This window comes from Megalops cyprinoides, chromosome 5, assembly GCF_013368585.1.
Source record: "Megalops cyprinoides isolate fMegCyp1 chromosome 5, fMegCyp1.pri, whole genome shotgun sequence".
NCBI classification, from domain to species: Eukaryota; Metazoa; Chordata; class Actinopteri; order Elopiformes; family Megalopidae; genus Megalops; species Megalops cyprinoides.
In genome coordinates this window covers 10662922-10674304 of record NC_050587.1, presented here as the reverse complement: position 1 = coordinate 10674304, position 11383 = coordinate 10662922, and the positions used below count along the sequence as shown (strand labels likewise).

The following is an 11383-nucleotide window of genomic DNA, read 5'->3' as shown; positions in this document are numbered from 1 at the left end:
TTTTGGCAGGATGAGGACTGACTTTGCCCCTCTGATGGGCTGTAGCACTCTGTGCTGGAATGTGAAGGTTTTCCAGAGAGCCCTTATGGCTGGATAATCATATATGTGGCCGGATTCTCTGCAGAACCCGGAGGAAGTGAGTAAACAGAGAACAGGGTCATGTGTTCGATCTTCATATGTTCCTTGAATTGGATCAAAAGGTATCACAGGGCACACTGGTTAAATAGTTTGAAACACTATCATGGATTGCTTTTAGGCCAGAATTGCTATAAGGAATATTTGGAGCCATTGGTTATTCACAATGACGGGGGTTGGTGCTAAGTTAGTATCCACAAATAAAATCTGCAGCATAATAAACAAAATCAACACTAATGTCTGTAATTATAATATTTCTTGCTTTACCCCAATATTTGGGTCTCTTCTCTGTGATGACAGTAAGGTGGACAGCAATCATTGGCTGAAAAGAATGTCATTGAAAGCCGTGAGGACGCCACGACAGCAGACCTTTTCAATCTATTCGACTCAATTAAATTACACATGCATGCAAGCATTACACGAACGGGTTTCCAGCGGTGTTACGGGGGCAACTGAAATGTTGATATAATGTATACAGAACGCGAAATAATCCACGTAGGCTTGCAAAACGTGTAACCCCTTCGAGCACCGCAACGCTCCACCTCGCCGCCTCGCTGCTTATTTATTTGATTTTCGCCGGAGGCTCGGTCTCCTTTAAATAGCCGACGGAGTTAATTAATTAAATTCAAAAGCTTGCATCTAACCGAAGCATTATTCCAGCCGCATCTATCTTGTACGCTGGGAACGAGGATGGCAGCTCCGTCCAAAGCCGAGCGCGAGAATGAGGGCTCTTCTAGGCAAAGACGCATCACCAACGCAACCAACTGCCATTTCAGCCGCCGCAGCTCATAGCAGCCTTCCATTTTTAAACTCCACAAATCCTTGTTTCACATTCATGTTTTTAAGGACCGCCTGTATGTCTTCTTGATTTTAATTATCGAATGCGCAACTTGTCCGCCCCTAATCGTAGCTGTGCTGGGAATGATATCACGCCAAGATGGTCCGCATAGTTAGCGCGCTGGGTTTGGTCATGTTCAGCGTCGCTTTGCTGATTTTATCGTTGATAAGCTACGTGTCAATAAAAAAAGATTACATCTTCACTACGCCCAAATATGCAAATTCGGGGGGACCGCGAATGTATATGTTTCATGCTGGATTTCGGTAAGTAATGGCAGTTGGAATCTGTGGTGTATTAATGATGATGTACTGTTTTGTGTCTAGTTGTTTATGATTGCTTTTTCATTGATAGCCTATGCTAACGCGTTGAGATGCTATACCTACTCAGATACCGCTGCATGCTAGATTAATGATGCGGTAACTTTCATCTTGCATCTGACCACAATCGTTTCATTCGGAAAGATGGATTTCTCATTCAAAAGTCTGGAGAGGGAAAGAGAGTGGGGTGGGGTGGGGTGAGGTGGGGGTGTCGGGGGCTGTAGATAATCTTACAGTGTAATAATTCAAAATATCCAAGTCCTGCAGCACATAATCCAAAAGGCCTTCGATATACAATTGGGATCTGGTGGCGCAGGCGTCTTGCTCAAATCACGGAGTTTGATAGAATAGGATGATATAGCTTACTGGATTTGCATATTACGCTCTATATTGATTTTGACAGAAATGCAAAGCGGCGCAGCAGCGAATGAACTTCCGCTTACATCACAAGGGGTTGTTTTCGGTTTTGACCGAATTCAAAAGAAACAGACTTCTGTGTGGAGTGAGAAACAGAGAGGTCGAATGTCCAGGCGGGTTCGCCCTCAGTATGCAGGGACAGCTTGCGTCAGCATTGCCGCCATGGAGCTTGCTACGGGGAGCTCTCCTCGGTGCTGATTCGGCTTTGTGGCAGATTCGTTTTCACTTAGTAATCATTTTCCTAAGTCATAGCCAGGGTTATGTGGACGGAGCCATTTTTCCAAGCTCTGCAGCTCACTTTAATTTTTCTCATGTTCGTCGCTTCTTGTTTCATAATGTTTGGAGAATGCAGGTTATTAGCATGTTTTCCAAACCTGAGCCCAGGGGAAGCATATACATTAAGAACCCAGAACTTCAGATCCTGACATCATGTACTGCAGTTGGTTTAACCCAGTTTCTCACCTTTTGCTTACAGTCATCCTTTTCCACTTCAATGTCAGCACTGCGACTTTATATGTAAAGAGTTCAAGGCATTCCTCAGCATCTAATTCTCTAAGAAAATGCATGAATTCTCACTAACATGAATCTTGAATAACACAAAAACTGACTACTGAAAGGACAAGCTGTACAGCATTACAGTGTAGCCTGATGTGGCTTCACCACAGCTCCACATGAAAACGCATGCAGTTATCCTGTGAGCTTGAAAGCCACCTCAGTCAAACTAAACCTGACAGTCAGTTCACCTGCATCCCTTTCTGTTGTGTCTGGCCATATGCAGATAACACTGCAAAGAAAGAGAGGGGATCGTAACAGATGGGAGTCTAACGAGGCCCAAGCCTAAAAACAGCACATTAATTAGCTCGGAAATTGACTGCTGTGAGCCGGGCTGCATTGATTAGGCTCGCTTTTAGCTGCCGCCTCCTCGTGATACTGCCGCTCGGCTGCTCTCAATGGAAAATGCTATTTTTCCACAGCTCCCAGCTGGCCATGAAGGTACTGGACCCATCCTTTATCCCGCTCACCAATGCCCTCAATGAGGAACTGCATGAGAAGTCGTCCAAATGGAAGTTCAACAGGACAGCTTTCATACAGCAAAGGTGGGATAGGTCAAGCTGGACCGTGAGATTCCATACAGGAATAAACAATACATTAAAAAGGAATGGCTAATGGGCTCACCTGATACAAGTTCACTCCTCTTTGACCATATGTCCATAAATGTTACAGCTCGCCATCACCAACCTAAAATTTCCGTTATGTTGTGTGTTGTGACAACCTCTGTGGGGTAGACTACTGGACTGGACTACTCCTTGATGTTTCTTGCTTTGTGTGGTTTTGCAAAAGCCCTTATTGCCAGAGTTACAGAGGGTGAAGGGTTGCAGTGCATGACAGTGGTTTCAACCTGGCGAGCGCTCCTGCCTTTAATACTGTGGTCATTTTATTGAGTATGGCCATCCAGCCACTTCACTCAGTAAATCACCGGCAGAAGATTAAACTCGATCAGAGGAATACTCATTCCAATTCTAATCTTTTGTTGATCCATGAGATAAGGGGTGACGCTTACAGTGGAGATAAAAATAGCTTGTAGGACAAAAAAAAACATTCTTTCACTCCCCTGGATTTACAGATGTCCTGGATATTGTACAATAAAATAATTTGTTTCAGAGATTTTTGGAAGCTACCAAACAATATTTTTAATAAATATTCAACTCTATTCAACTCTATATTCATCTTGAGATCAAGATTTTGATAAATATTCAACTCAATGTTGCTGTAGAATGGCCTTTCAAATTAGTTGTCTTGTGAGACACGATATGATGGAAAGACTCAGATCTGTTTTCCTTTACCTCCAGGAAAGAGATCTCCAACTACATCGACGTGCCCAGCAACTTCACCCTGATCAAGAGCAGCGTCCGCGTGGGCCAGCTGATGCACTACGACTACTCCAGCCACAAGTACGTCTTCTCCATCGGGCAGAACTTCATGTCGCTGCTGCCCGACTCCTCGCCCATCCCCGACAGGCGCTTCAATGTGTGCGCTCTGGTGGGCAACAGCGGCATCCTGACGGGCAGCCGCTGCGGGCCCGAGATCGACCGCTCCGACTTCGTCTTCCGCTGCAACTTCGCCCCCACCGAGGTCTTCCACAAGGACGTGGGCCGGCGCACCAACCTCACCACCTTCAACCCCAGCATCCTGGAGAAGTACTACAACAACCTGCTGACCATCCAGGACCGCAACAACTTCTTCCTCAGCCTGAAGAAGCTGGACAACGCGCTGCTCTGGATCCCCGCCTTCTTCTTCCACACTTCCGCCACCGTCACACGGACGCTGGTCGACTTCTTTGTGGAGCACAAGGGCCAGCTGAAGGTGCAGCTGGCCTGGCCGGGCAATATCATGCAGTACGTCAATAGGTGAGACGTCAGGTTCCTCCTTCCAACAGCTCAGGGCTAGATTTGCCTTAGTTTTGAGTCATTGTCTACCTCATGGTTCCATTTTTGTGGCCACTAACCAGACCTCCAGTCTCTCTACAGCAGGGACTGTACAACTCCACTGTTGTGGATATAGCTATACATAAAGGATAGTTAAAACATATCAGTGATCTGGTGGCAGTGTGAATCCCAGGTTTGGGACTACCTTTGCATCCTTGAGGAAGGCACTTAACTTGAACTATTTCATAAAAATTCATTGTAGGTATAAATTAGAGCTAAGGAATTTGGATAAGGCTGTGTGCACATCAGATAAATGGGAATAATAACAATCAGATTTAAATTCAGTCAGACAGGATGGTCAACAGCTGTACTATATTCTTTTTCTAGAAAAAAAATTATTTTCATTTTCAAATGTATCTGTTTTTGGAAAAAAATAATAAATTACATTCTGGGTAGGAATTTGGGGAAATTATGAGATATCTACCTAGTTGATACTGTATTTAAATTGAATAATCTGGCAAAGTTACCACTGATTTTTTTAAGCGTTACTGGGATATTAATAGCTACCTGTCATTTGATACCTGTGGTCATTATAAAGTCCTTTTTTCTGGCCCATTTTAATTCTATGCATCATTTGAATTAATAATTTTGGCAGCAAATGACAGTGCACAAGAGTTTACTCATTGACAAAGACCACATCAGTCAATAACCTGCTTGTCAATTTAGCTATCTAGCTAGAATGAGTTAATATATTACCTCGCTATAATTTCAGGTCTTTTAATAATGTATAAATTGTATGAACAATACATACATTATTGAATGTTTATAGTGCTCTTTAACATTCTTAATGATCTAAAGGTGGCATTCCATAGAATTTATTTTATTTGTGTAGTTGAATTTGCAAGTACATACTGTATAATTTAGTGAATATGCCAGTATGATGATCACTATTCTATATGAAGAAATTAATGATGTTTGGTTACGCTTTAAGGCATGACAAGCAGTAGTTGTGCAGTTCAGTAAATCAACATTTTTAATGATAATGTGTAGTTACACACCACCCACAATAGAAACAGATGGATTGATAGCTATGCGTGATGCTATGTTAGCAGTGATGTAGCTTTTATGTTTGTGTCATTTATATATTCTATTAAAGTCTGTATGCTTCCTGAGCAGATATGTGACAGAAATGTGCAAGCACAGTTTTCTTAAATGTGTACTGAGAGATTAAGTGTACAGAGCAGAACTTCAGTGTACACTATGGTAAGAGGGATTTAGTGGAAAGCACAAAACTCATAGAGGGATATAACATGCAAGTAATGACAACAACTTATAGAGAGAGGCTTAAGGTGCAGCTTGCTGCAGCTTCCTGAGGTGACTGGATGTACGGTAATCTCACTCAATCCCATTAAAGCAACCTGCTTGGAGAGAATTACCTTTTGAGGGGCTCAGGCCTCCTCGCAACACCTCAAGTGCTCGTTGCCGTGGGCAATTTTCCATTCTTAAAGCAGAAACAAGACACTGAGTAGATCAGTTGGTTCTGACGAAGAGTCGTGGGGCTGTAAAGCGCTGGCTATACAATCGCCCCCGGGAGGCAGGAAAAGTGCGAAATAAAGTTTTCTTACAAAACCTTAAATTAAAAACACACCCTGCTGTTTGGTGGCTGCAGGCAATTGAATCTTGCCCACGGGCGTATAGCCACTGGATTGCTGCATAGACAGGCATTTTCCTCTTGTGTTCCCATCATGCCTATACCACTACACACACATACACAAACACACACACACACACACACACATACACATATACATACAACCATATACATATACATATCTACATACATATATACACATACACATACAGTACATACGTACACACATAGGTACAGTTCATACATTCATTCATCTTTTCCCGAGGGTGCAATGATAGTACACCTAGACTCCTCCAGTACATAATTGAATGAAACATGTTTTAGCAAGCTTGGGCTACATATTTGTTTGTTATGTAGGTGTTAGCTGTGCCCCCTCTGGCCTTCCGGTCAGTCTGACACTGGTCCCTGTCCCGTCCGCCCCGACAGGTACTGGAAGACCAAGCAGCTGTCCCCGAAGCGGCTGAGCACGGGCATCCTCATGTACACGCTGGCCTCGGCCATGTGCGAGGAGATCCACCTCTACGGCTTCTGGCCCTTCGGCTGGGACCCCAACACGGGCAAGGAGCTGCCCTATCACTACTACGACAAGAAGGGCACCAAGTTCACCACCAAGTGGCAGGAGTCCCACCAGCTGCCGTCCGAGTTCAAGCTGCTCTACAGGATGCACGCGGAGGGCCTCCTCAAGCTCAGCCTGTCGCACTGTGCGTGACGTCGGGGTGGGGGAGGTGTGTGTGGGGGGGGCAGGCACCGGGCCGGGGGGCGGGGGGGCGGTGACGCCGGCGGGGACCCAAGCCCAGACGGCCCGCCGTGCCCGCCACCTGCCCCACAAAGCAAAAAGAGGCAGCGTACACACAGTACCCATCCAAGCAGAGATTTAGTTTTGCTAGCAGTGATTGCTTTTTGCAATTAAACGCTGCCGCAGGTATAATTGTAAGCTGCGGGATGGGTGGGTGGGGCGGGGGTGGGGGATTAAAACAAAGTGCCGAATGTCCTATTTTACAGCACAGGCACAGATAGATAAGCGGAATGAGTGCAGCATTTGTATTTAACAGCTGAGATGTAACTAATTATGCATGTCTGGGAGAGGGTACAAATATTTCAGCAGGTATTTTGCTAGTTTTATGACATTTTTAGAGGAGGCTCATGCCTAGTTAGTAATAAAAAAGGAGCAGGGCTTACTCTATATGATTTCTACTTGCCTTTGCTACAAAATGGCACTGGAGGCTTTGAATATTGATTGATAGGTACAACAAATAAGTGCTTCAAAGCAAAGATTCCTACCATACAATTGGGACCAATTGTCTTCGCTTGGAATCTATAAAAAGACCAATACCTATTCTCGCACATAACTATTTATTTATCTTCTCAGCAAGACATATCTATCTGTATATAACTTCCAATTAAGCCTGCAATAGGGGAATATAACCAGACGATACAAAGTTCGAGAGAGAGTAAAATGTTAATGGTGGACGGGGCATGAGATTACTAGCAGTATATATCATTTGCATGCTCAGACGGTGAAACCATTGTCTGTAGACTAAATCTCTAGTAATGTGATTATATATAGATAGATAAAGTTTCAGCTCTTTATACACGGCTTCAGAGAACATGATTTGAATTGCACTCGCTGCTCTGTAGAAGACGGTCAGTATCCCCAAGCATCCCAGACAAAAGAGGAGCTGCCAGATTGTCCGCAGCTGGACAGAGCAGGGCACCATGCTGCCCCGTCTCATGGCCGTATTCTTCCGTTGCACTATGTGTTTAGACCCCATGGGTAGTTCTGCTTTGTAGGGCAACTCCCATGTCATGTCCCATGTCATAGGGCATGTCATTCGGAGAGCATGTCGGGTTCAAGGCGGTTCTGCTCGTTTTTTATTTAATTTTTCCCATGATGCTGCATTTATTTCAGCTGCCTCAAATTCAAGTTCGAAACTGAAGCCCAGTCCGCTCCGCGCTTTGACTGAACTGCCCACCTGTGAGGCAGAGCAGGAGCGCGGCGGCGTTGCATTGTGGGAGACGTGTCAGCGCACAGCTGTGGATTCATTAGCGCAGTGAGTCCCTTAGTGGCGGAGGGGTCAGAGGTGAGAAGGATAGCAGGGCAGATCCCCTCTCGGTTAGGTATTTGGAGCGCTGGAGCTTGAGTTGCCGTGGAACCAGATGCGGCAGGGTTAACTTTGTGGGTGGGGGCCAAGCCAGAAGTGGAGCCCTGAGCACTTTCCCAAAGAGTCAGCCAGAACATCAAATGTTTATATCCGAACATAAAAGACAAGAAAATAAAGATGACAAGAAAATGTAAATTTAAAGGGAGACAGGAGCTGAAGATTGTAAACCCCGTCCTTTCTTTTGTCTTTGTTTTGAGCAGATGCTCAGCCTGTCCATTCTAAAGTCTCCTCATGTGTCAGATGTCCTTAGAAAGTGATGTTACTTTTGACCCCTGTTTACATCATAGATCACTTTTATTCCTCTTTATTTGACAGACTTTCAGAGGCATCAGATGTATAGCAGGACAGTCCTTTTTATAGTCTACTTAAAGAGAGAATATTCTATCAGTGAAATAGACTTCATTTCAGAGGATGCTGTTGCTAAATCATACATTATATCAATAATTTACACATACTGTGTCTCATGCATCCTATCAGTCTCATTCAGTTATTTATCTCTTTGTCTTGTAGTATTTTCTCATCGTTCTTGTTTTGTAACCTCTTTAAGTATGCCTCCATAAATTTAAATGAGCTAGTTTCACCAATGTGTTGTAGAGACAAAACAACATCACGTCATGTGTTTGATCAGCGGTAACTGTGAATGTTTATGCTATTTTGTCATATCTGTTTTATTCGTTTTAAAGTGATGTGCTTAAAGATGTATCACTGAGACAATATTCTCAGCTTCATTGCAAAAAGACTGACACTGGTCTTGCTTTGTCTCAGGGAGCAGGGGGTTGGTGAGTTGAACACGTAGTTATATCTAGTCAGTCAAACAGCACTTTCATGGCATCCTAAAACACTTAAACCAAAATCATTTATGAGGAATCATACCAATGGAAGATTGTATTATTAATGTAAATGTAACAAGTGACAGTAATGATCATTAGTGCACTGTAGTGATTTAAGTGCTGGGCTTGTATGGATTGGAATACAGGATTTTCTCAAAAGAGCTGCATTGAATGAGGAGCAAAAATGACCTTTGACCCATCTCTCACAGGAGACCAGTGCACAGAAACACAGTCGGTGCCATTTTGAAAATATAATATGGTAAAGTAAACAATTCTTTGTGCTGCATAATTGTCAGTACTGTAAACTGTTGTGTGTTAAATCTTATCAATTTTTTGTACATTTTAGATGGTGTTTAAACCTTGTTTAAAATCGTAATGTGCTAAATGCCAATGAATCTGGACTGGGAGAATGTCTGTATCGCTCATCCACAGCAGTGATCAGTAGTGAATATGGACAGCTATCTGGAAACCTTGTACATTAACACTCAGTAGAGTAGGCAGCAAGAAAGCTCACAAGCCAAAACAGCATGACCCTTGTCTCCTAGATACATCAACCGTTCTTTATTTCCTCTAACAGCTAACTAGCTGCCTAATTCTGAATTTTGTGTTCTCTTTTAAGAAGAATTTTGGTCATGCTGTTACCAACCTATGCAGAAAACCCAGAAGAGTGATTAAGTAATGTAAGGTCATTTGAAAACTATGCTAGAATAATTACAAAATCCAGAGAAAACCTGCAACTGAGCATAACCTTAATAACTGGGTATAGATTTACATGACGCATTTTCTCAGTCATTTATTGCTGGTAGAATTGAACACACTCAACTCTGTATGCCTACGAGGTAAAATTTCAATCCTCAGTGATGAGGATGTTCTTGTAGCACTCAAATACACTCCGTAACCATGGCCACCACAGTGGCATACTGTATAAAATATGTTTAGAGTGCATCATAACAATATAAATTCTGAAACACTAAGGGCAAACCGAAATAAAAAGAAATACATATGTCTGATGGTACGGACGCACATTTGCTCAAAATTAACAAATTTCTCAATCCTCCCAATCCATTTACTTATGTTTACAAAATGTTGGGGGGATGTAAAGTACCGTGTAGATCTTGGGGAAGTGTAGGGAGATCACTTACACTATGTTGTATGTGCTCTTCGGTATCAGTTAAAGTATATTATTTGATTTGCTTAGAAGAGTCAGGATAATAAATATTTTAATTGATTTAAGTGATGCTTGTGATCCCCAAAATATCCTGTAAAGTAATGGGCTGTGTTTAAAATGTTGCATGTCGAGGGCCTGGGTATGAGCTGGAGGTTAAAATGTTCCAGAGGCCTGTAACAGCTTTTACTTAAATGTATTTGCTTTCAATTCTTATATTTACCCCCATTATGGAGCGTTGCATAATATGTGGAGGAATTGTTTTGTGTTGATCAAACATGCCACATGCATTGTACTCTAATTTGGTAATTGTGGAATATATTTGTGCCATTGGATTTAAAAGTCCCCTCCCATCACATTTTGAGAATGTTACATTCCATGTAATTTCCATATCAGCTCAGTGTCCCCTGAGCTAATACATATGTCTTCATGAAGTACAGTCATTATCATAGAGCATGTCTTAACTAAATTTGGCTGGTTTGAATGTTCTTTTATGGCTTCAAAAGAGCGTTGGAATCTGAATCCATGTATATTCCTCCATATGTGTAAGTGCGAGTCTAAAGCAGAAGTATTTGTTCCAGTCATTTGGATTTTTTTTAACCAGCTCTTCAGCTAGAAGGGGGGCTAATTAGTGAAATCAGCTGCTTCAGTGAATGGGTTGAACAAATAAATGTGATTACTTCTAATTTTGAAGAGAGGAGGGAATTTTTCACCTCTGTGTAAAGTGTGGATCCTGGTTGATTCAGTAATCCAGTGAAGAATGAATCACTCAAAGTCCTCCATACATAAAGTGTAGATCTTTGTTAATTCAGTAATCGAGTAAATAATGAGTCATTCAAAGAGGGTGTAGCTCCACCATCTTCATTTGATCTGCCATTACATTACATGTATATTATTTTCACAGGTAATGTTTGTGCTTTTTAGCTGTTGCATCTTTTGACACTAGCTTTTTTGTCTCACCCTACTTTCAGTTCAAAGATAAGGGTGTGAATTACAGTTGTGAAATTTGTAACACTTGACAGTACGCAAAAAATGCCAATGAATTAAGAAGATGGAAACCCCTTGAGTTTTGAAGAGGGGCAGTCAGAATAGCATGTGTAAAGAGCACCTTCCACAAACACTTGTGTCCTACGGTAGGAGGGAAACGTTCAACTCATTCTTTTGAGCAAAAATAATGCTTTCTCTATACTTCAAAAGAAATGGGGGGGGGGGCCTCATTACCCCTAAATCTATATTTGTACTTGTTTTCTATGTGTATGATTCTTACGTCCTCTGGCTGTCAATCAAGCACAAGACTCAGTCAACGCATCCCATTGGCCAAGAAGAACCCAGGCCTTGTCCAATGATTGATCCTGTTGAAAGAGACTATGCTTCATTTAAATGATTTTCTTTTTCCGTTGTGGAAAAACAGTGAAGTGTATAGAAGTTGTTGGATTGCTGAA

At 42.5% G+C, this 11383-nt stretch overlaps 1 protein-coding gene across 1 annotated transcript; it reads left to right on the top strand.

Moving 5' to 3' along the window:
• The first annotated feature begins 491 nt into the window (after nt 1–491).
• st8sia3 (ST8 alpha-N-acetyl-neuraminide alpha-2,8-sialyltransferase 3) lies at nt 492–6531 on the top strand. Its single transcript, XM_036529729.1, has 4 exons — nt 492–1236; nt 2682–2804; nt 3558–4115; nt 6211–6531. Exons 1-4 carry the CDS (start codon nt 1073–1075, stop codon nt 6491–6493), a joined length of 1128 nt encoding a protein of 375 aa, XP_036385622.1. The 5' UTR covers nt 492–1072; the 3' UTR covers nt 6494–6531.
• The last annotated feature ends 4852 nt before the right edge of the window (nt 6532–11383 follow it).